The sequence below is a fragment of the Salpingoeca rosetta genome, assembly GCF_000188695.1.
Source record: "Salpingoeca rosetta unplaced genomic scaffold supercont1.23, whole genome shotgun sequence".
Classification (NCBI taxonomy): Eukaryota; class Choanoflagellata; order Craspedida; family Salpingoecidae; genus Salpingoeca; species Salpingoeca rosetta.
The window spans coordinates 1,032,277-1,056,937 of NW_004754911.1; the positions used below are offsets into that span (position 1 = coordinate 1,032,277).

Consider the following 24,661-nt stretch of genomic DNA (forward strand, 5'->3'; position numbering starts at 1 on the left):
GTGTGTTGTTGTGTGTGTGTGTGTGTGTGTGTGTGTGTGTGTGTGTGTGTGTGTGTCTTTACAACATGCACGCATCCAAAGATCAGATTCCGTCATTTATGCCCCCTCTCCTCCTTTTTTCACGCGTTCCATGGGTGCCGTGTTCTGTTTATACCTGCACACACACACACACACACACACACACATAACGCATACACACAAACGCATACACATGGGCACATGCATGCAGGTACAATGGGTTCCGCAGTCAGCTAAAGGCCTTTTTCCGGTTGCTTCAGAAGTTTCACGTGAGTGTGTTGATCAATGTCGTGGTGTCAGTGTGCTGACCTGATTTGTTGTTTGTGTCAAATCATTGCCGTTGTTGGCCGCGTATGCTGCATACGCATTTGCTTGTGCGTTGAATTGTCTCGCGTTTGTCTCTCACCATTAACAGTCACGCGTTCTCGCTGAAGTTCCTGTTTCACCTCTCCATCAACCCCACCTGTCATCACGCTTGCATGCTACCGATGTTGCGCCCCACCCCACCGCTGCCCATGTCAACAGCACACACTGCTTGAATGCCGCAATGAGCGAGACAATCTGTTCTTCAACGCCGACAGCATCTACTCCAGCATCGAGGACTACGGTGTCGCCATGCTCGAGGTTGGGGGTGGTATTGATGAGGGGGGTGATATTGGTGATGATGATGATGATGATGATGATGATGATGATGATGATGGTGGTGGTGATATTGATGATGATGATGATGATGATGATGGTGGTGGTGATATTGATGATGATGATGATATTGATGATGATATTGATGGTGGTGGTGATATTGATGATGATATTGATGGTGGTGGTGGTGGTTGTCGCTTGTTGTCGCCGCCATTCGTGTGTTCTCTCGCGGCATCTTTTCTCCCCCTTGACGAGCGAGATTTCACACACACACTCACACATACACACTCACACACACACACACATACACCAGGCGTTCCGCATCACGTTTGCGTCGAGTGTGCGGCTGCACTCGTTGCTGAAGGGAAAGCGCCTGTTCTGCCGCGCAACCGATGATCCCCTTGCGCAAGAGCTCGTGCGTGTGTCGCGAAGTGTCGACATCAGCTGTTTCTACGGTCGCCGCGCTGGCTTCCACCTCCCGGACCAGATTGCCACTGTCATGCAGGTGTGGCCTGCTGTTTCGCGGTGCACGTCGTGTCTTGTGTTTGTTGTGCTGTGCGTGTTCGTTGTGCTGTGCGTGTTCGTTGTGCTGTGCGTGTTCGTTGTGCTGTGTGTGTGAGTTTCCGGTGCGTTGACCCTTCACTTTCACTCCAGTGCCGCATTGACTCTTTTGGCTCATGCGTGATGCCGGCCTCACACAAGTTTATCCCGCCAAACTTATGCTCAAATACACATCTCCCTCACAACTCCACCTGTGTGTGTGTGTGCAGGTGATTTTGGCGGCGATGGCCGGCTTCCGGCACAACTTCCACAACACACAGCGCTCTCCAAACGCGTTCTTCCGCGGTCTCGCGTCTGCAGTCGCTGCTGTACGATACGTCATCACGCCCGACGACCAAGCACGCGACCTCGTGGCGCAGGTGCGCACGCATGCACACACACATGCATACACATGCACACATGCACACATAGGCACACACATACGCGCGTACACACACGCACACACATACAGAAACATGCATACACATACGCACGTACACACATGCACGCATGCACGCTCACACACATGCACACTCATGCACACGCAACCTGAGCTGGTGTTTGAACCATACTCCTGCTCATGTCCTCCTCACTTGGCAACGCAATTACTCTGCTGTTTCGATGTACTTGAAAACATCACTTTGAATTGCAGATGCGTTCGCACTCCGTTTCGTTCGTGAAATCGTTCTGGAATTTGACGGAGAGCACGCTGGCGCGCAACATGCCCAAAGTCACAGGCCCGTCACTGGCTATCAACCACGTGTTTCCAATTCAGGGGTACCCCATCTTGCACAATGGACCTGTGGGAACCATCCCTGTCCTCCCGGATGTTGTTTCCACCCTCGGCAACGACATTCATCAGCGTGCGCTTGCACAGCAGAGCAAATACGTCACACCAGACACGCATGCAACACAACAGGCGGACAGCACGCCAGCAGAACCCACAACCAGCACGACGGCGCCAACAACAGCAGCGTCAACCAATCCATCTGACACCAGCACCTCCAGCAGGAGTGGCGGTGCGCGTGTGTCGAGTGCATACGCGGGGCTGGTGCTGAAGTACGCACACGACATGGAGGGCAGCGGGAGCACAGCAGAGTTGCAGCGGCGGGCGGCAGCAATTCGCACGGACGTGGACGCAATGAAGGAAGAGGGGACCATATCTCCGCTCGAGCACGCGGCGCTGACTGCGGTGCTTGCACGCAAGTACGCGGGCGTGAAGCGGAGCATTCACAAGGAGGCGGAGGCGGTGCGCGGTGGACTCGCTGGTGTTGGGCAGCTGGCACGCGATGCTGAACCAAGCACGACCACACCAGCAGCAGCGACAACAACGACAGCAGCCGCAACGGCTTCGGCAGAAGGAAGGCCGGGAGCCGATGGGGAAGGTGGTGGTGGTGATGATGGTGATGGTGATGGTGCTGTGTTTGATGGCGATGACAGAGCGCGTGCAATGCAGAAGGAGAAGCAGGAGGATGTGAGCAGCGCGGAGCAGGAACAGGGACACAACCACACCAGTGATGGTGGTGATGACGATGATGGCACTGCCACCACACCCACGCCGCCCGTCGATGAGAAAGAGTATCTTGCGACGTCGTTTGCCGTCAAGTTGATCAGCGATATCTCGCTCGGTTCCCGCACTTCTGTCTCAGATGACTTTGGTGCGCTCGCTTGCCGCCCTGTGCGTGTGTGTGTATGCGTGGTGTGTGTGTGTGTATGCGTGGTGTGTGTGTGTGTGTGTGTGGTGTATCTGTGTGTGTGTGTGTGCGTGCGCGTCGCTCTGTTGTGGATCGTGTCTCTGAAATTGGCACTGTGCTTACAGCTTATTCCACCCCTCATCATTCACTGCCTCCTGTGCATTCATCAGACACGCGAGCAGAGAGTCAGGCGCCAAACTTTGGAACGATCCGCGCCCGTCTCCTCTCCGCCAAGTGAGAACGGCTTGCCCGCTTTTGGCACGCGCATGTGTGCGTGTGTGTGTCTGCCTCTGTGTCTGCCTGCCTGTGTGTGTATGTGTGTGTGTGTGTGCCTGCCTCTTGCTGTCTGTCTGTCTGTCTGTCTGTTTGTCTGTGTGTGTGTGTCTGTGTGTGTGTGATATCGTTGTGCGTCTTCGTTGCCCAAGTTGCGCTGCTCCACGATGTATCCGCGCGTTCCACCCCGCCAGCTCACAATGCCTGCATGCATGCATGCACACATCCGCGTCACCACCTCGTGTCGACAGGCGGCGGGAAGGGCAGCAGCCGGCCGGCGTTGGGCGGAACGTTGCACCTGCAAGTGACACGCTCATCTTCCATCTGCACGGTGGTGGGTTCATTGCCAACTCGAGTGCATCGCACGAGGTGTATCTTCGCGACTGGGCGGCGCACTTTGACTGCCCCATCCTCAGCATTGACTACGCTCTCTCTCCCGAGCACGCCTACCCAAGGTGTGTTTTCTGTGTGCGTGTGCATGTGAGTGTGAGCGTGGTCTTGCATCTTATTTCTTCTTCTTTCGTGTGTAGCTTGTTTCGTTCTAGCACATGCATTCGTGAGACCCGTTATTGCCGTCACACACACACACACACACACACACACACACACACACACACACACACACACACACACACACACACACACACACACACACACACACACACACACACACACACATACACCCACAAACATACACGCATCACGCCACACGACAGACCAGCGCAGGAGGCGTTCTTTGCGTATGTGTGGGCGCTGGAGAATGCGCATGCGCTTGGATGGACCGGCAAACACGTTTTGGTGACGGGCGATTCAGCCGGTGGAAACTTGACTGTTTCCCTCACTCTCCGCTGCATTTTGGAGGGCGTACGCCTCCCTAACGCAATCATGCCGTTTTACCCGGCGCTAAATGTCAACTTGGCGCTGTCCTCGTCACGCATGTTGTCTAGTCTGGACACGCTGCTGAACCAAGGCGTGCTTGAGACCTGCCTAGCAGCCTATGCTGGGCAGAAGGTGTCCACGCTTGACAAGGTGGAGATCACGGACATGCTCATGTCGCCATACCATGCCCCGGACCACATTCTTCAGCAGCTGCCGTTCACCGTCATTGTTGGGCTGGAGAACGATCCTCTCCTCGATGATGCGCTTGCATTCGCCCTCCGCCTCAGAGGTGACGACTTGCTCTGTGTGTGTGTGTGTGTGTGTGTGTGTGTGTGTGTGTGTGTGTGTGTGTGTGTGTGTGTGTGTGTGTGTGCTTCTGAGTGCTCAAGCAGCACTTTTCTGTTGCCACTGCAATTATTGGGTTTCAACATACATGCTGTGCGAAGAAGTCTCCATGTGCCAACCCTCGCCCTTACCCCTCCCACCACCACCACCACCACCATCATCATCATCATCACCACTCATGCATGACATCCCCACCCACGATGATCAGAGCTTGGCGTTGGGCACGAGCTGTTTGTGTACGAGTCCGTACCACACGGCTTTCTCAACTTCAAGGACGCCTCTCGCGCAACACATGTCGTCTTCAAGAAAACGCTCAAGATCATGGAGCGTTTGCTGCAACACACGGACACACGCACGCCGCCCTCGTCATCATAGTCGATGCGCCCACACACAGACACACACACACACACACACACACACACACAGACGCGCGCACACACACATACACACACACACACAGTTAAATACGTGTATGTTAGCTGCGTGGAGGTGCACATTATTGTTTGTTTTTGCTGTTGTTGGCTTCCATGGATTGTTGTTGTTACTTGTGGTTGTCGATTCTCTCCCACAGTCTTGTCCGCATTCTTGGATGTGGTTTGCCACGAGCTTTGTTCCATGTGGTTTTGGTTTTACTCATCAAGTCAAATGCAAATGAACACTTTACAAAAAGCAATTTAGCAACGCACACACACACACACACACACTCTCTCTCTCTCTCTCTCTCTCGCTCTCTCTCTCACTCACTCAACATTTCTAACATTTCTGTTTCTACAATGGGTCAGCAGCACAACAGTCCCACACAGACACGCGCGCACACACACACACATGCACACTGACGCACATAGACACACACACACACACACATGCACTTTGACGCACACAGACACACATACACAGACACAGACAAACACCAAACAACCCCGGCCTCTCCCATCACACGTCTGACTCCTGCGATGGCCCGACCTCTCTGTTTCTGCTCCGCTGTCGGGGAACACCGGCAGACGGTGGCTGCTGGCGAAGGAACTGGCTTGGCTTTGGACGCGCCTTGCTCGACTGCTGGGGCGAGTGTGGTGGGGAGATGCGTGGGAGCTTGTTCACGCCAGGGCTCAGACCGTTGATCTTGAGCGGGGGAGCAGAACGGCGATTGGCAAGAGAGCTGCTCGCTGTCGGTGCCGTTGTCGTCGTTGCTGCCAATGTGGATGGTGCGTCGCTTCGTTTGCCCGCACCCGCGCTGCTGTTGCTGCTGGCGCTTGTGTTGAAGAAGTCCGGGGTGGCGTTGAATGGCGCGTTTGCGGTTGTGCTGTCTGCGTCCGTGTCGCTGTTGTCGCTGTTGTCGTTGCTGCTGCTTAGACCAAGTACCCCAATTGCTCCGTCTTCGCTGCCTTCGCCGTTCCGGGTGGGGGAGGTGAACGTGGTGCAGGTGGTGGCAAATCCGGTCGCCGCCGCTGTTGTTGGCGTTGGCGGCGGCTTCTCCAGTGACAGACGCGCCACAAACGCTGGCCGCGATGAGCGACGAATTGGTGTCAGCCCATGCATGTCCAGGCCATCAACGGAGTCTGTGTCGTCCGTCTTGCCTCCCTCGTCGCCTTCGTTGCTGTCTCTGGTGGTTGCGGGCTTGTCGCTGCTGGTGTTGGCGTCGTTGTCTGTCACGTCCACGTGCGGTACGCGTGGTTCGCTCTCCAAGGACAGCGCGTTTAGTTCCTCTTCAACCTGGTTGCGCGCCTTGTTTGAGGACAGGTCAAAACGCGTGGGCAGGGATTCCTCCACGAATTTCACAAACTGGGGCAGCAGGAAAAAGTCTTCCCAGTCACGCTCCTGCTTGCAGTTACGCAACACGCGCACAGAACAACGGAGGTGAGCAATTTAAACACGCATAAGAGCAGCACAATTGAACAGCAAAGTCAGAGAGACGTTCACAAACACACATACACACAGGCCCGCACACACACACACACATACACACACACAGGCACACGCATCCGTGCGGCTGTGGGCAGCATGTTGGTTGCCACACACCCTCTTGAGGGCGTTGAGGCAGCTGACGGTGCGGTCGATGCTCTTGGTCGTTTCAACTAAAGTCGACATGCGCGTGGGAGGAGAACATGCAGGCACACGCATGAGCACACGACAAAACGTTTCGACACTTGAGGCAATACATCTATACATCGTGCACCACGTCAACGTGTTGCAGCGCGTGTTGTTGTGTTCGGAACCTCACCGAAAATCTTTGCTTGTTCGAGATTGTCGGCTCCCGTCTTTCGCTTTGCGCACGTCTGTTGTTGTTCGTTGGGAAAGTGGGGGGGGGGGCGCAACAAACAGTCACAGTCCATGTTGCGGCGGGTGAGTGAGTGAGTGAGTGAGTGAGTGAGTGAGTGAGTGAGTGAGTGAGTGAGTGAGTGCGTGAGTGAGTGAGTGAGTGAGTGAGTGAGTGAGTGAGTGAGTGAGTGAGTGAGTGCGTGAGTGAGTGAGTGAGTGAGTGAGTGTATGTGTACATAAGCGGCCAACCTTTGATCGTTCAATGGCAGTCATGAAAGAGCCGAGAAATGGAACAGCGCTCGAGCCAGCCGGAAGCGCTAATTGAGTCGTCCAGTAACCAAACACACACACACACACACACACAAAAACATGTGAGAAAAGTGCGAGCAAGACAAACACAGTTGCGTACGTGTGCGTGGGTGCGTGCATGCAAGCACAGGGAGTGGGACTGGTGGCTAACGTCTAGGATGGTGCAACCCACAACAGGGCTCACCTGTGATGCGGGCGAGGATGGTGTTGTACATGCCGTTGCCCGGATCAGCCAGAGGCGTGAGAGTCTTCTCGAACAGCGTCACGACATACGGCTGGTCTTTGGTGAGCCGCTTCCACGTGCGCTTCAGGCGTGACACCTGCACACATCAGGTGACAGCGGAAGGTAACAAGCAAGCATTGCAGTGAGTAAGGGGGGGGGCAGGTAGCAAAGGGAGGGGTTGAGTGGGAGAGAAGAAGGAATGCCCATTCATGTTGAAACACAACCGGGCACACGTTCACACATGTTCAACCACAACCACACACACACACACACACACACACGTCCACACACGTCCACACATGTACTCGCACACACACATGTTTACAACAAACGCACGTGTGAGAGCTGGAGAGCGGTCATGACGGCCATGAATCCTTGAAAATCCAGCAGCGGCTCGCTCTGTCATCGAAATGCGTGCAAGTGTCAGAAGTGCAACGTTGCAATTGAAAAGAAGAGATGCATCGCTCCGACAGCAACACAGACACACACACACATATATCTGCTGTTTACACCCGTCCCTCTTAAAGGTCCCACAACAATTTGCGTTCGCTCTGTGCAGCACTTGGTCGTACCATGAGGTGGTGGGCGGTACGGATGAATTTTCCAAGCAGATGTGCGCGCTGAGCAGTGTTGCTGCGGCTCACAATGTTCTCAACAACCCAGTAGGTCACCTGTGGGTTCGGTGTGCACGCAAGTACCGCGCACACAAGCACGTGTATGGAGTGTGCACACATGGTTTGTGTTGGAGTGAGCGTAGCGAGAGGAAGAGCGATGGTGGGCGAAGGAGAAATGGGCAACAGCTACCGGGTGAACGTACACTGACATAAGAGCAGGTACATGTATAGCAGCATGCACAGCCACACAACACCCACAGCCACACGCATGAGTGCAGCTGTGTTCATGCACACATGTCCACGTTCACTCGCACCTGGTTTGCAAAGTGAATCATCTGTGTGCGGCACGCGCTCTGCGCATCAAAGAAATCTCTGATCTTGAACCTGAAGGCACGATGGTTGAGGGAGAATGACATGTTGCGTGAGGGTGTGAGTGGTTGGAACAGAGCAATGTGGGATGCACTTGAAAGCACAGGGGAACTGTGGCACCAGACCCGGAATCAGCACACACACACGCACATACACACGCACACACATACACACGCACATACACACGCACACACATACACACGCACTAACACTCACTTGCGGAAGAAGCAGGCGTTGCGATAGCAGATGTGGGTGGCAATAGCGCTCTCGTCAAACATAAGGCCAAAGTCGTAGTCCATATCGGGCAGTGCTGCTGCTTGTGGGAGGCGAAGCGCATGAACCATCTTGTTCGCGCTCGCCTATCATTGTGGTGATCAGGGAGGAGGTGGTGGTGGTGGGCGAGGTGGTAGTGGGTAATTGTAAGTGATTTGTGTGTATGTGTGCGTGTGTGTGCGTGTGTGATGATGATGATGATGATGATGAGCGCACGTGCATGTCATGATTGTTTGCAAATGAAAACACACACATCCATAAATACGTTGCGAGTAGACAGAATGGATGGCAAATTCTCGTCAAGCACAAAACAAACACAAACACACACACATACACGAACACACACGCACACACACACACACACCTCGAGCGCCTGCCGGATGTGTGATGCGTGTTGACCGCACGGTGTCTTCTCAATCTTCTCAATGAACTCGCAAACGTGCGCCGTCTGTCACCAGGCAGTGGGTAATGTGAGTTTGTGAACATGTGTGTGCACTTGTGTTTGAAATGACAATGGTGTTGCAAGTTTGGGTTTGATTGTGTCTGAATGTCTGTACAGGTGAATGTCTGTACAGGTGAATGTCTGTGCTTGCATGCATGCATTGGACTTGACAGCTGTGCTCACCACTGGCGCAAGTCTGACGCCCTCCTGCTGCAGTGTCAGCAGCGCAATGTAATCGGACTCAAGTTCCAGCGCTTCGCCTGGACAACATCATGACACATTTGTCATGAGTGCTCAAATGCACTTGGCATGCACGATGATTTGATGAAGCAACACACAAATCACACACACACACACACACACACACACACACACACACACACACACGCAAACATCACTCACACACAGGCACACACAAACATCACACACACCGACACTGCATGCTCCATTTGCAGGACCCATGTATCTGAATTACCATCAGAGCTGTCTGGAAGGACGAAATCGACATCAAAGAGTGTCTCGAACCACTGCACCATTGACGATGCAACAATGCTGCAGATGTGGCGGCTGTGACCGTTGTCGCTGTACGTGTGCGCCATAAACAGTCGCTCCTGTTTGAATGCGTGTAAGTGTTTGCGAAGAACGCAAGAGGTGGCGTGTTTGTGAGTAAGTGAGCCCCTTCTACCCGTCACTCCCAAATCCCACACGGTGCAGACACATACATACACACACACACACACACACACACACATTCGCACCATTGATTCGACAATCTCTGTGGCGTCGAATTTGTTGCATGCGGCGTACGACGCAAAGAACGCATCGCGAACGGATGGTGGCTGTAGGAGAATGGAACGTGAGCACGTGGGAACGTGCAAGTTAGAGGCCATGAGAAAGCGTGCAATACTGAGCGCGTGAGCACCCGTGTGCATGCATGCACGAGAGTCAGTCTCAGCCGACGTCCAGCAGTGTGGAGCTCATGTGCGTGTGTGCGTGTGCGTGAAGCTCATGTGCGCGCGTGTGTGTGAGTGCTCGTACCGATGACGGCTGCATGATCATCTGCACGGTTTCGTCGCAGACGGTCGAAATGGTCTTGGTGCAATCTGTGCATTGCACGCAACGAAGCAATGACGGTCGTGGGGTTTTGTTTTGTTTGGGGGCGGGGCGGCGGCGATGAAGAATGAGCAAGGACAGTTGCCGGCACTTGCAGCGAACGGGCGTGTCAACAACAACAACAACAACAACAACAACAACAACAACAACAACAACAACAACAACAACAACAACAACAACAACAACAACAACAACAACAACAACAACAACCAACAACAACAACCAATAACGACAACATCGACGGCAGCAGCCTCCTTATGCATCATCACCACCATCACCGCACCTGCAGTGGACGGGCGGGCGCTTTTCCACATGGGATCACCATCGCTCACAAGCGTTTCAATTTCCCGCAGGATCTTGTGCGTTGCGATGGCCGGTGGCTGTGCACTCGTGTGCTCCGTTCGCTCTTGGTTGATCAGCAGTTCCTCCGTCACCTTCTGCGTTCCTTCCAAGTGCACCGCGTTTGCCCTGGTGCGTAGTGTGGTGATTTGCGAAAGTGGAAAGCGTTCGGTGTGGGCAAACGGTTGGACAAGGTAAGGTGCACTCACGACGGCAACGCGTAACAGCGTGCACGTGCACTTGTCTGCATACGAATGCGCATGTGCATATCATCACCACCACAACGACGACGACCACCACCAATGATGACGCACTTGAAGTCTTCGATGGCGGCGGCAACGGCGCTCATGACGGGGCGGTCGAGCGGTTGGTCGTCAGCAGCCAGGCGCTGGGGGAAGGCAGGGTGGAGCAAGGGGGACATGCGTGAGATTGGAAGGATACAGAGGGTATGAGTGGCACGGGCGGGTTGGGGTTTTGGTCACGTGTTGTGTGAAGAGTGCGCGGGCACACACGCTTGTACACACACACACACACACACACACACACACACACACACACACACACACACACACACACTGCCCAGCACACAGCACACAATACGCACCAGGTAGTGCTGGCGGTGGAGTTTGAGAGTGACCGTCCACAGGACGCCGATGGCGACAAACAGACTTGCATCAACCTGAAGAATCATCATCGCGATCACGATACAAGGGCGTGTCGATTCATGATGCAACACATGAGAGAGCATGTGTAGAATGCCAACGAGCCGGTTGCTCGCCGGGTAGGAAGAAGCATGACACGAGTCGGCAAACGTGTGGACGCTCGAGCACATGTGAATAAACGCAAACTGACTTGTGATCCGTGGCTTGTGAGGGCCTGGAAGTGTTCGCCGAGCGAGTCAAGGATAGTTTGCCCAAAAGCGGCAGAAACATCCGCTTCGTCATCGCCACGCTGCTCCGTCACGAAGCCCCACTGGCCAAGCTGTCGCAGCGCCAGTTTCCCGATGAATTGACTCAGGCGCCTTGTGGTCATAGAAATGCAGTTGACATATGGGGCGAGGTGAACAGCATGGTGAGGTGAGCCGTAGCACGAGTGCAAGTGAACACCGGATTGTGGCAGGTTTCGTACAAGCGGTCAACTAAGAATGATGGAGACCAAATGCAAGAAGAACAAGAACGAGAATGGTAGCAGCAACAGCAGCGGCCCTCACTTTTTTCCGCGTCGCATCTGCTTGAAGAGGGATTGTTGGATGGAACGGTTGTACGACTGCAGGTGCGCGCGCATGACATCACACGCTGTCGATTCCTTTCGCTGCAGCGACATTAGTTGGATTGCCATCACACTACCATAGAGTCGCGCGTATGTTGATGCGCATGCGGCGGTGAGGGGGGGAGGTGTAACACACATGTTTGTGTGCATGCACCACGAGCGCCTTCGACCACACACTGCGCGCGCAGGCAGTGGCAACACGCTCACAAGCTACAAACACATACGCACACACGCTCACAAGCTACAAACACACACACTCAAGCTACAAGCACAGACACACACACACACGTTGCATCAATGCAACGACTCACGCGTGTCTGGCTGCCGGGCGGCGGCTGCTGATGGCGTGTGCGATTGCGTCCTGAATGTTGTGCTTAAAGTCAAGCTCCTCCTGAATCTTCTTCTGGACTTTCATCGGCAACACAACATCGGGGCACCCCGCTGTATGGGCGTGCGTGATGGGAGTGTGGGAATATGATGTGCGATTTGGGCGAGGGGGGGGGGAAAGGTGAGGACAAACACCGTGTTACGCAATCAAGTTCACAACACACACACACACACACACACACACACACACACACACACACACACACACACACACACACACACACACACACACACACACACACACACACACACACACACACACACACACACAGGGGGCGCACCTGATTTGAGTTGCTGCGTGATGTGCGATTGCAGTGCTTCGAGATCGCTGATGACCGTGAACACACCCGCAATCTTCGAGCCCGCGGCAGAGGCGAGGATGTCTTCCTTCAGCTTGGCCAAGCGCTGTCGGGGGATCGTGTCAGCCTGTACAGGAACAAAGAAGGGGAAGGGGAGAGCAATGTGTGAGGTCCAAACGGTGAGGGAGGCCAGCATCAAGGACAAGCGTACGCACACAATGACATATACAATGACAAGTACACGCAAACACAGACAAGTACACACGAGTTTACGCAAGAACGCACACACACACACACACACACACACACACACACACACACACACACACACACACACAAAGAGAGACGCAAGACCTTGTTGATGATGACGACGACGGGTATGCCGTAGAATGCAACGACGTGGCAGAGGTGTGCAAGGTAGATGTCATCAAGCAGCTGCCACACGGGCGCGCTCACAATGTACCAGAGGGCGTGCACGTGCTTGTTCGGATCTTTGTCAACGCTCTGTCGACGCAGTAGCGCCTCCACGGCCGCACAGTCCTGGTGGTTGCCATGATCCGACTCGAGGCTCGTCGTGTCCCACACCTTGAACCGGTTCTTCACATCCCGATACTGTCGTGGCGCAGGATGGACAAAGGTGGGTGAGGGGAGGGTGGTGGAGAGAGACCAGGAGGTGGATAGGTGTACAGGAGCAAGGCAGCAAGATAGACAACACACACGCACACACGCACACACACACACGCGCACACACGCACACACGCACACACACACGCACACACGCACACACACACAAAAGTATATGCACACAAGCAAGCATTGTCTTCTCACAAGCCATGCGTGTGCCGTGTTTACCTCGAGGGGCCTGCCTGGTTCGGCCATCTGCTGCTGTTTTCCGGTCACATTCGAGTCGAAGATTGCGTTGATGAGCGATGTCTTCCCAACGCCGCGCTGCCCCACCAGCAGAATGTTGGGTGCTGTGACCTGCAGTTGAAGACAAGCGAGCAACGTCGTGTGTTGGAAGGGTGAGGTTGCTGCTGTTGGATGTCGTGCAGCTGTTGCACGGACACAGACGGATGAAAAGAAATGCAGTCGGACGACAATCCACATGCACACAGACTCACGCAGCCGTGCAGGCACTCAAACAGACAGACAAACAGACAGACAGACAGACATACAGACATACAGACAAGCAAAAAGACAGACAGACAGACATACAGACAAACAGACCAACAGACACGCACGCACACAAGCATCCCCCCAAACACACGCAGGAACACACTGCACCTGCTCGTCGACGCGGTCAAAGACGGAGACGTAGTGGTCGTACATCTGTTCCGTGGTGACGGCATCGTCAAAGTACGACAGCACGTTTGTGTCATCCTCAGTCACCTGATGGCAATGCAAGCACAGCACCACAATGAGGGCGTGAGAAGGGAACTGGTGTCAAGTGGCATGACAACGCATACACGGTGTACATCTCCACTGACACACACACGCACACATACAAAGGCGCACGTCATCACACATGCACAGGCGCGCACACACATACACACACACACATACACAGGCGCACACACACACATACACAGGCACACGTCATCACCTCCACCGATCATCACCTTGGGCAGGGTGTGTGGCGAGCGCGGTGCGCTGTGCGTGTGGCCAATGACGAAATCGAACGATGAGCGTTTTGGTTTCGAAGGAGTGCGGGGCGTTCGCTCCTCCCTTGAAGGCGAACGCGTTCGACGGCGCAAAATGCTCTTCTTGCTCTTCTTGTGATGGGCGTGGTCATGCCGAGCAACGTCTGTCCAGTCAGCGAAGTGAGCAGCACAAGCCAGCAGAGAGATGTGACGTGGAGTGAGCGAGGATGCAAAGATGCATTGCCAAGCAGATACATGGAAGAGAGGAGAGAGCAATTTCACAGAGCAGACAACACTGCCAGAAACGGAAACTCTTCATACCCACAGTAGACCAGTCACCACAGCGTCAGTGTAGCAGCAACAATGTGCCAGCGCACCAAGGTATGTCTTCGGGTCGAACGGTTGGAGGAGAACACGACGGGAGGAGCGGTGATCCTTATGACACCCGCGCGATCGCGACTCGTGCTTCAGTCCAATGTACACGACCTGATTGATGCAAAGGGTTGGAAGACGAGAGAGAGAGTGTGTGTGTGTGTATGAATGCGGGGTATTGCATAAGCATGCGAAAATGAAATGAGTGCCAGGATTCAGACATCCTCGACGCGTTGCGACTCTGACAGACACGAGACACACGCAGACACAGACATACACAAATACAAACACACATACACAAATACAAACACACATACGCAAATACAAACACACTTACAAAAGCACACACACACATACACACAGTCAGCCCGCACCTGGGCGGCCTTGCGTGAGGTAAAGACATCGACTGCCTCGCAGCCAATCATGTTTCCTTGCAGGTCAAGGTTGTACAGCGTTGTGCACACGTCAAGGGCGTGGCAGAGCGAGAACGCGCCGACTTCGGACAATCCATTGCTCTTCAAGCTCAATTGCCTGTTTGGGAGAGAGTGGACGATGCAGAATGGGAAGAAGGTGGTGTTGAAAAGGGTGTGCGTGAGCACATGCGCGCGCGTGTGTGCATGTGATGAAGTGGCTTTGGTATGAGTGACACTGTGGTTCAGGATACAAGTGCTGTTTTCATCGCTTAGAAGCAACGTGTCAGTTGCAGGCATCACCTGAGGGATTTCTGGTCCTTTGTGAGCAGATGTGTGCAGAGCGCATCCACTCCTTCGTCGCCGAGGGAGTTAAAGTCGAGGTTGAGCGTGAGTATCGACTTGGAATGCTTCAATCCATCAGCAAGCAACTCCGCACCTGGTGTTGGAGCAAGCGAGAACAGAGTGATTTTATATCAGTGCAGAGATGAATTGGGTCAATGCAATGGATTAGCGACAATGCGCGCGCGTGCGTGCATGCGTGCGTGTGCATGTGCGTGCGTGTGTGTGCGTGCGTGTGCGTGCGTGTGTGTGTGTATGTGTGCGTGCGTGCGTGTGTGTGTGCGTGGTGTGCGTGAAACCGGCTTCACGTGGAACATCCTACCCAGTATCATCAGCACAAGCCATTACCAACATCAGCTACCACCATGACGTCAGCTGCCACCACCACCACCACCACCACCACCAGCATGGCTACCTTTCGCTGTGATGCCCGTGTGTACGAGGCTGAGCTCTTGCAGTTTTGCGAGCTTGCCCAGACTGACACCAAGGCCAAGCTGCAAGGCCTGGTTGATCTCCAGTTCCATGGACTGGATCGACACGAGCTCCAATGGACACGATGCATGCAGGCACGCCAGTCGCTGCGCGAAGAGGCCGAGGAGAGAGCGGCGGACAGGCGTTGAGAGCTGATGCAGCGCGTCCTGTCGATGGATGAAGAACAGGGCAGGACGATCGCACGTGGTTGAGTGTCATCGTGTCATCACAATCACACGTGCGCGAGGAAGCGTTGCGTTACATTACAGTCACATCATGTATGTATCGCAACAATGAAACAACACAACAGGACATGAAATGATGTAGCATAACAACACCGCCTCGAAAGTAACTCGACTTTCAACCTCCGACACAACAGACATGCACGCACATGTGAATCAACGCACACGCATGAGCATGCAACACATAAACACGCCACGACAACACATAAAATCAAGGAGAATGCAACGCACCGAGTCTTCGATGACGAGGCTTGTGCTGTCTCGGAAGCTGAATTCCGCCCCGGCAGCATCAGACAACGAGCGTTCAGCCTGCTTGTCCTCTTCGTTGAGGTCCTGGAGCTGCGTCTCCACAAGCTTGTCCGGCTGATGTCGCGTGCTGTGAACAGGGTGGTGGTGGGTGTGCGGACAAACGATAGTTAGTGTCAGCGGAAGCGTGTGCGTAGATGAATGTGTGGGTGGATGTGTGCATGCGCACAAATCTCACGACACTCGTTTACAAAGATAAACAGACATGTAGATCGAAACACAGATGTTGCCAACTAACGCCAACTACAGCCATCGTCACCACCCGCCTTACCTGCTGAGAGCATCGTTGAGTTCTCTGCTAATGGTTGAGACGCGTGAGCGGCGCCCAGCCTGTGCGCGGTTTACTGCAGATGCATGCGCAAGCCAGTGGTGTGTGTGTGTGGTGGAAAGTGAGTACACAAAGTGAGTTGTTGTGTTGCTTGCTTGCAGGCAATCACCACGCAGGAAAGGAGTGTTTGAAAGCAACGGGCAAGCTTGTGTGTACATGTGCTGGAACATGAATTGCGTGTACATGTGCTGGAACATGAATTGGGTTTGCTTGCACGCACGTGATGCGCCTGGAGCGCTGTTGAAGGAAGAGAGGCGGTGGCGCTGGTCTGGTTCAGATGGGACTGAGAGATGAATGCGCGAGACAGCGTATTAGGGCGCCAGTACTTGTGACATGACAGCACGCACAGTGCGTACTTGTGTGTGTGTGTGTGTGCTTGTGTGTGCTTGTGTGTGCGTTTGTGCGTGCATGTGACACAGCACAGTGACGATGGCTGGTGGATGCGTGTGCAGAGTGCAGTGTTTACCTGAGTTTGAGCGTGGTTCAAAGTCGCTCACGCTCAAATGCTCTCCCTGTTTGTGTTTGCAAGGTTGTGTTGATGGTGCGAATTCAATGTGAGAACAACGCAAGACGGGCAAACGAACAAACGACGACAGACAGACAGACAAGACAGATACACACACACACACAGACACAGACACAGACACAGACACATACTCGCAGAGAGACACAGATACAGACAGACAGACAAGAAAGACAGACACACACGCACCGGTTGCGTTTCGTCGGTGTCTGGAGCGCAGTAGACGCGCACTTCCTCGATCCTAACAACGTGAACAAAACAACATTGTGACATGGCAGCGACGTGAGACGCGAATCAGCGCGCGTGGGGGCACGAGCGACCAGTGCACTTTGAAGGGATAATTGATTTGCTTGCAGGCAAGGATGTGCGCTTTTCTTACTTGTTGCAGACTTCCATGGCCTTCATGGACATCTGGGTTCGCTCCTCCCTGTTCTGTGCCCGTGCTTCCTGCAATTGGTTTCGCACCAAATCGCAATGAGACATGAGGAGCTGGCACACACCCATCGCACCAAAGACGCGTGCAGACACAGACACACACACACATGCACACACATACACAGACACATACACAGACAGACACACATACACACACACACACACACACAAACCACGCACGAGTTCAAAGAAGATGTCGACGGCCTCCACGAAGCACTCCTTGGCTTCCTCATAGTTCTCAAGAGCTTGGGCCTCTTCACCAGCAACGAGCAGCTCTGCTGCTTGCGCGCTCAGATCCGCTGTTGTTGGCACGACACGATAGCAAGGAAGCACGGGGCAGGGGGTGAGACGTGTCCAAGTTGCTTGACCAACTGCTGAGGGCTGAAGCAGCGATTTGTGTTGATGCCGGGGGCGACCTACCGAAGCGGATGTTGTGGATGTCATTGAGGCGACTCTCCACTTCGTTCAGCTGCAGTTGCAGGCATTGTGAAGACAGAAGGAAACATGGTGAGGACGCTGTCTCGCCAACGATGAGGATGTGCATGCACGCGTGCTTGCGTTCGTGTTATTGCGTGCGTGCGTGCGTGTATGTGCGTGCGTGTATGTGCGTGCATGTGTTTGCGTGCATGTTTTTGCGTGTGTGTGGCTGCTCACAGCATGTACGTGTCATCGTGGGCACGTCGATGCAGATACACACACACACACACATGCACACATACATGCACACACGTGCATGTACAGACCGTGGGCACGAGGGCGTCGCGGCGGTCAGCAGACTGCTCGCTAATCTGTTGCAGGCGCTCAAAGGCTGCCTGGAACAAATCCTCGGCCTCATCAACGTGGCCCTGGCTGTCGAGGACGCGCGCAAGCTGCACCAGCTCCAATGCACTGTGCTCCTCCTCCTCCAGCTCAAACGTGGCCAGCTGTGCCATGGTCAGGCGCTCCTGCCCAGCCAACGTGCCATCACCACCATCGCCCATCATGTCTTCGTCCATCATCCCTGGTGGGCCGTCAATCGTGCAGCAGAAGGCGATTTCAAGGCACGCAGGTAGGTGGTCGGTCAAACGGCCTGCGGCGACAATCCACCACCAACCAACCAATCCACCAACCAAGTCGCTCGCCTGTCGGTGTTTCTTCTTTCTCGTTGGTCTGTGCTCGTGGTGTTTGTGGATGACGCAGTCAATTGAGGCGTCTGCGTATGCGTGTGGTAGTGTGTGTGTGTGTGGTGTGTGTTCGGGTGCTCTGCTGTTATTGCTGCTCGCTGGTTGGTGTGTGCGAGTCTGAGCCTTGAGCCTCGTCCTGTGCAGGTTTGTGTTGGCTTTGGTTGCTTGGTTGGGGATCATCAAAACCAAAACGTAAAACGGAAACAACACAACGGTGTAATTCGGAGGACCGAAGAGTGGCAAACTCGTCCGGCGGTGGATCAAACATCAGCGCGTCTAAGTGCGTACTAACAGGCACAACCTTGTGCGAAACATGGAAACCACAAAAAACCAAAACACATTCCAGGCAAGCGAGCAGGCAAAAACACGTCGCACACTTCAAGCAGCAGCCATGACTGAATTCAGGCGAAGATGTCATCGTCGTCATCGCCAAAGATGTCGTCAAGCGCCGCCTTTGCTGTTGTCGCCTTCTTCGTCGTCCCTGTTGCTGCAGTTCCTGTCTTCTTCTTTGTCTTGGTGGCCTTCTTCTTCGTGGCTGCGGTGGTGGCTGCGGTGGTTCTGCTGCTCTTTTTGGCCGCGCCGACATCGCTCGCGCCGTTCGTGCCAGCCGTATCGGCAGCAGCACCAGTGCCTGGTGTTTGTGCGGGTGTATGTGGTTTGAGTGAGTGAGTGAGTGAGTGAGTGAGTGAGTGAGTGAGTGAGTGAGTGAGTGAGTGAGTGAGTGAGTGAGTGAGTGAGTGAGTGAGTGAGTGAGTGAGTGAGTGAGTGAGTGAGTGAGTGAGTGTGTGTGTGTGGTGTGTGTGAGTGAGTGAGTGAGTGAGTGAGTGTGTGTGTGTGTGTGAGTGAGGTGGGAAAGTGTGTTGCAGTGTGTGTTGCAGTGTGTGTGTGAGTACAATTGAGGTACTGCTATATTATCAGCCACGCATATGCCTTCCACCCACACCGCGCTCAACTTTGAAGTAGGCAGCGTACCGTTGGCCTTGGTCGCCGCCTTCTTTGCCTTGGAGGAGGTGGCTGCCTTCTTCGTCTTGGCCTTGGACTTGGCCTTGGGCTGGGCTGGCGGCAGGTCGCTGAAGATGTCGTCATCATCACCACCGAACAAATCATCGTCCGTCTTCATCTCCGGCTTCCCGTTTGCTGTTGCCTTCGCGGCTGGCGTCGTTGTTGTTGCCTTCTTCATGGGCGCAGCGGTGGTGGCTGGTTTGCCGCTGCTTGTGGTGGCTTTGCCCTCCGTCTTCGTTGTCACAGCAGCGGTGGCGTCTGCTTCCTTTGTTGCTGCAATCTCCTTGGCAGCAGGCTGCTCATGTGTGCAACGCATGTTGCATGTGTGTGTGTGTGTGTGGACGGGTTGTGGATGGGAAGTCAAGTCAACCAGTTGATGAACCCTCGCGCTTGCCTCTGCACACACACACACACACACACACACACACACACACACACACACACACACACACACACACACACACACCCGCACACACCCGCACACGCACGCGTGCGCACCACCTTGGTGGGAGAAGGGGAGAAGCCAAAGTCCCCGTCGTCATCATCGTCAGCCTGCAAAGCACCAGCACAGCAACATGGTGAGCGGCAAAGGCGGGAGTACGGGTCACAGTTTCTCACACCACGAACTACAAACAGCGAGTTGACCGACCACGCCAAATGCAGTTCAGCACGACAGCGCGACAACGCACCTCGCCGAAGATATCGCCGAGTCCAGCCTTCTTCTTCATGGCGGTCGCTGTTGCACCACTCTCTTCCTTCTTCGCATCCAATGGCTTTGATGCCGGTGATGATGATGTTGCTGCTGCTGATGTTGTTGCAGCTCGCTTTGGCGTCGATGTTGTTGCTGCAGCTGCACCCCTGCCGCTGCGGCGGCGGGAGGTGCGGGTGGGCAGCCGACGCGTGCCCTTCTGCACTCGCAGAGGTGGCGGTGGTGGTGGTGGTGCGGTCGATGAGGATGGACACAAATGGAGTGGGTGCATGCATTGTGTGTCAACATGGCGTGCTTAAATAGATGTGCAGACAGACAGAAGCGCAGACAGACACACAGGCAGACAAACACAAACAAACAAACACACACACACACACACCACACACACACACAACACACACACACACACACACACACACACACACACACACCTGGATCTTTGCGCGCGTCTTGGCGGCGGATGTGAGGGTGTGGGTCGTGGTCATGGGCGCATCGAAGGAGGCCTTTGGGCCCTCAGTCCTCTTCTGCTCGCAGGGAATTGAAGAGACCGCAAAGTGAGATGATACAGGCAGAAAGGGGGGGGGGGGTTAACGACATACGTGCGCAGGCACACAGACAGACAGACGGACAGACAGACGGACAGACACACACACACACACACACACACACACACACACACACAGGCGGACGGACAGACAGACAGAAAGACAGACAGACAGACAGACAGACAGACACACAGACACAGACACACACACACACACACACACACACACCCAGACAGAGACAGAAAGACGCACGGGGGTTGGCTGGTGGTCGCCCGGCTTGCGGATGGAGCCCGCAATGGCGGCGCCGAGAGATGAAATCTTCTTGTTGGCGCTCGACGAGCGGGCTGGCGTCTGGAGAATGAGGTGCAGGGGTCACGGTAAAGATGATAAGCAAAGGGGGGGGGGGACAAAGGGAGTGATAAATGACAGTAGCCACACATGGATGCATACAAGGGCTCGCGCAGGCAGATATAAGACACACAGACACAGACACAGACACAGACACAGACACAGACACAGACACACACACACACACAACGAACCGCAAAGAACGAATCGTCGTCATCATCGTCATCATCACCGCCTCCAAAGAGGGACTTGGCCTTTGGTGCAGCAGCTGACGATGATGGTGGTGCTGCCTTTGGCTTCGGCGATGAGGTGGCGGCGGGCTTTGAGCTGCCAAACAGGTCATCATCGTCCTCCTCATCTTCATCATCGCCAAACATGCTGGCAGCACGTCGCGTTGTCGTTGTCGCTGTCTTGGCGGCCGCTGCTGGCAGCGGTACGCTCTTCTTCGCTGGCTTTGGTTGTGCAGCAAACAAATCATCATCGTCCTCATCATCAACCATGCTGTCGTCAAACAGCGATTTCGCCTTGCTCGCCTTACCCATCGCCGTACTGCCAGTCTTTGCCGCCCCAGCCTTGCTCGGCTCTTCCGCTGCTTCTGCACCTGCCTTCGTGCCTGCGCTCTCGCCATGCTCATGCTCAGGTTCGGTGGCTGCCTGCTTCGATGCCGCCGGCTGCTGCTGCTGTCGCTTCTTCAGTGCACTGGTCAGGTCGGCTGTCACCCCGAGTCCCATCCCACCAAACGGCCGCCGCTTCGTGGCCTTCACGTCTTCCTCTTCCCCGCCACCATCACCACCCGTGCTCTCATCCCCCTGCAGCAGCAGCTGCTGCTGTTCTGCCTTGGTTGCACCGGCAGCGCCAAAGCCGCCCTCGTCACCTTCACCCTCACCCTCGTCGTCGTCGTCGTCGTCGTCGGTGGCAAACAGGCTCTTGCCCTTGCCACCGGTCTTTGGCTTGGTTGCTGCTGCTGTTGCGGTTGGCGCTGCACCAAACAGCGTGTCGTCATCCTCCTCATCGTCCGAGAGATCAAACAGGCTCTTCTTCACCTTTGGCTTCGTGGCCTGCAAAACGATAACATGGCATGAAGAGGGGTGGTGAAGATGTGAACGGCATGAGGAGTGTTGGGTCTGCCTGATGAAGAAAAGGTACTGGAGGAGGGCTCACGTGACGCAATAGAGGCATGCGTATCTCATTCGCACGCGCATGGCAACACAAACATCGACACCGGCGCAGTTGAACATGCAAGCACAGGCCACCACCACCACCACAATACGTTATCACCACCGCCAGCACCACCGCCACCGCACGATATCATATCACATGCAACACCAGCCGGTTCATCTGCCCACCTTTGCCTCTGCCGTTGGTCCTGTGACCTCATCATCACCACCTGCAGCAGGTGTGGGCTGTTGCTGCTGCTGCTGCTGCTGCTGTGTGACGCGTGGGAGCGGGGCAAAGAGGCTGTCTGCCTCGTCGTCATCATCATCATCGTCACCACCAAACAAACTCAGCGGCTGTGAACAAGACATGCAGGTGACAGGCGTCAATTGCGGGCGGGAGTTGAAGGTTACGCAACACCCCTGTTGGTTTCAGGTGGCAATCAAAACAGCAGACAGGCACACACACGCACACACATGTTTTGTCTCCCCTCTCCTGTGCGCGCCACCTCGCACCTTTTTCTTTGCGGGGGCGGACACGGGCGCAGCAGCCGGCTTGGCAGCAGACATGAAGTCGCCGTCATCATCATCGTCATCGTCATCACCTTGGCCAGCAAAGAGACCACCAACACGCGCAGCAGCAGCGGATGCCCCTGTCTTCGCTTTCTTCCCTTCATCCTTCTTCACCTTCTGCTGCTGCTGCTGCTGCTGCTGCTTCTGCTGTGTCTGCGCTGTGGCAGCGCGGTCACCTCCACCCACATCTTCATCGTCGTCATTCTCCTCCTCCTCCTCCTCGTCGCTGGATGGTGCCTGCCGCGTGCGCGCCTTCATCGCCTTCATCAGCTCCCCCATATGTGGCAGCGCCATCGCCCCGCCTGGCGGCTTGAGCTGCGATGACTCATCGTCACCACCAGCAGCAGCCTCACCATCGGCGCCTTCCTCCGACGCTTCCTGCTGCTGGTGCTGGTGCTGGTGCTGGTGCTGGTGCTGGTGCTGCTGTTGTGTGGGGATACCCAGACCCCATTCGTCGTCGTCGTCATCATCATCGTCGTTGTCGCCAAAGAGATCAAGACCACCACCAGCCTTTTTCTTCTTCGTTGGTTGCTGTGCAGCTGCTGTTGGTGCCGCCGCCACTGTCACGTCGCCAAAGAGATCATCATCATCGTCATCATCATCGTCGGAATCGTACATGCGCACAGCACCGGGCGGTGGCAACTGCTTTGGAGCGAGTGCATGGGAGGAAGGGGAAGAGGGACGAGTAGTGGGAGGGATGCAGATACGCATGTGCGCAGATGATGTGCGCGCGGATGGGTGTGTATGAATGTGCGGTAAGCGTGGGGAGGGTTTTGATGGGGCAGGATGGGGAAGTGGAATTGTGTCCACACGATGGCTGAGCAGGACAAAAGGCTGGACAGACACACGTTGACACATATCAACCATCCAAGAATCACAACGAGGAAGCAAATGCATGCACTTGCACCACATCACGACACTGCACTGCACGACTCACCATGGTGCGGGCAGGTCCAGCCATGGCGCTCTCCCCGCCTTGCTCCTGCTCCGTGCCATCAACATCAATGTACTCATCATCACCACCGCCACCTGCTGCTGCTGCTGCTGTTGTCGCCGATCGTGGCTGCATCGCGGCCTCGAAATCGTCTTCGTCCGAGGAGTCATCGAAGTTCAGGACGTTACTCGTCGCTTCAGACCCGCTGCCGTCCTCAAACGGATCCGCAACTGATCAGCAACGACAAAGGCAAGTGGCCGGGGGGGGGATGAGGACGTGACAAATGTGTGAACGAGCGTGAGCGTGCGCGCGTGTGCTGAAAGAGCAAGATACTGGCAGGCACATGCGTGGACCATGCACGCAACCACGCATGCACCGAACCAACACCACCATCATCACCACGTGAGCGTGCTACCTTGCTGTGTCTCTGCTGGTGCTGCGAGGGACTCTGCCTCGTCGGCCTCCGAGACGACGGACGACGCGTCGCTGTGGTCGTCATCAAGCACAGCCTCCTCTTCCTCCTCCTGGCAGCACGCGCACCGGGCACAAGGGGGGGGGGAGGTTGAGGGTGTGCGCATGTGTTAGTGCGTGGGGAAGTGCAGATGTGTGTGTGTGTGTGTGTGTGTGTGTGTGTGTGTGTGTGTGTGTGTGTGTGTGTGTGTGTTTGTTGGGCCGGCGAGTGTGTGTGGGGAGGGGGGGGTAGAAGGGAAAGAGGAGAGACATTTTTTCCCGGTGAGGGGATGAGAGGGTATAAAGGAGGAGAGAGAAATCGCGTATCCGTTGGGAAGAATCCCGGACGAAAGTACAGTTTGCGAAGTCAAGGTATTGGTCTATGCTTATTCCGCTGGAAACTTATACTAAATAGGGGCTCAGTAGCGGAGTG

General features: G+C 54.9%; 3 protein-coding genes across 3 annotated transcripts in view; 1 reads left to right on the plus strand and 2 right to left on the minus strand.

Moving 5' to 3' along the window:
* Positions 1-4,830, plus strand: part of PTSG_08491 (uncharacterized protein) — a 5,767-nt gene extending 937 nt beyond the window's left edge. The window contains exons 2-10 of the mRNA XM_004990683.1: positions 230-287; positions 544-642; positions 971-1,162; positions 1,428-1,577; positions 1,850-2,855; positions 3,062-3,125; positions 3,416-3,619; positions 3,881-4,332; positions 4,597-4,830. Of these exons, the coding sequence (XP_004990740.1) occupies positions 230-287; positions 544-642; positions 971-1,162; positions 1,428-1,577; positions 1,850-2,855; positions 3,062-3,125; positions 3,416-3,619; positions 3,881-4,332; positions 4,597-4,763 (2,392 nt within the window). The 3' untranslated portion in view covers positions 4,764-4,830. The remainder of the gene's footprint in view (positions 1-229; positions 288-543; positions 643-970; positions 1,163-1,427; positions 1,578-1,849; positions 2,856-3,061; positions 3,126-3,415; positions 3,620-3,880; positions 4,333-4,596) is intronic.
* A 152-nt stretch (positions 4,831-4,982) lies between these two features.
* Positions 4,983-18,629, minus strand: PTSG_08492 (uncharacterized protein). The gene is made up of 38 exons (XM_004990684.1): positions 18,094-18,629; positions 17,771-17,819; positions 17,531-17,649; positions 17,295-17,362; positions 17,105-17,156; positions 16,859-16,904; positions 16,613-16,675; positions 16,336-16,408; positions 15,990-16,134; positions 15,461-15,683; positions 15,007-15,142; positions 14,668-14,824; positions 14,299-14,407; positions 13,901-14,085; positions 13,566-13,670; positions 13,134-13,262; positions 12,636-12,893; positions 12,264-12,408; positions 11,907-12,036; positions 11,537-11,668; positions 11,179-11,347; positions 10,931-11,005; positions 10,641-10,714; positions 10,271-10,455; positions 9,913-9,977; positions 9,633-9,713; positions 9,350-9,485; positions 9,058-9,134; positions 8,797-8,880; positions 8,376-8,518; positions 8,105-8,174; positions 7,749-7,847; positions 7,513-7,575; positions 7,138-7,273; positions 6,894-6,961; positions 6,607-6,661; positions 6,405-6,460; positions 4,983-6,203 (listed from the first exon to the last, which is right to left on the minus strand). Exons 1-38 carry the CDS (start codon positions 18,346-18,348, stop codon positions 5,322-5,324), a joined length of 5,097 nt encoding a protein of 1,698 aa, XP_004990741.1. The 5' UTR covers positions 18,349-18,629; the 3' UTR covers positions 4,983-5,321.
* Positions 18,630-18,663: 34 nt separating this feature from the next.
* The window catches only part of PTSG_08493 (uncharacterized protein), an 8,861-nt gene continuing 2,863 nt past the window's right edge, over positions 18,664-24,661 (minus strand). Inside the window, exons 9-19 of the mRNA XM_004990685.1 lie at positions 24,194-24,302; positions 23,782-24,008; positions 22,788-23,486; positions 22,464-22,628; positions 21,312-22,175; positions 21,022-21,120; positions 20,656-20,748; positions 20,205-20,423; positions 20,017-20,067; positions 19,486-19,810; positions 18,664-19,144 (exon numbers count right to left, since the gene is read on the minus strand). Coding sequence (XP_004990742.1) covers positions 18,915-19,144; positions 19,486-19,810; positions 20,017-20,067; positions 20,205-20,423; positions 20,656-20,748; positions 21,022-21,120; positions 21,312-22,175; positions 22,464-22,628; positions 22,788-23,486; positions 23,782-24,008; positions 24,194-24,302 — 3,081 coding nt within the window. The 3' untranslated portion in view covers positions 18,664-18,914. The remainder of the gene's footprint in view (positions 19,145-19,485; positions 19,811-20,016; positions 20,068-20,204; positions 20,424-20,655; positions 20,749-21,021; positions 21,121-21,311; positions 22,176-22,463; positions 22,629-22,787; positions 23,487-23,781; positions 24,009-24,193; positions 24,303-24,661) is intronic.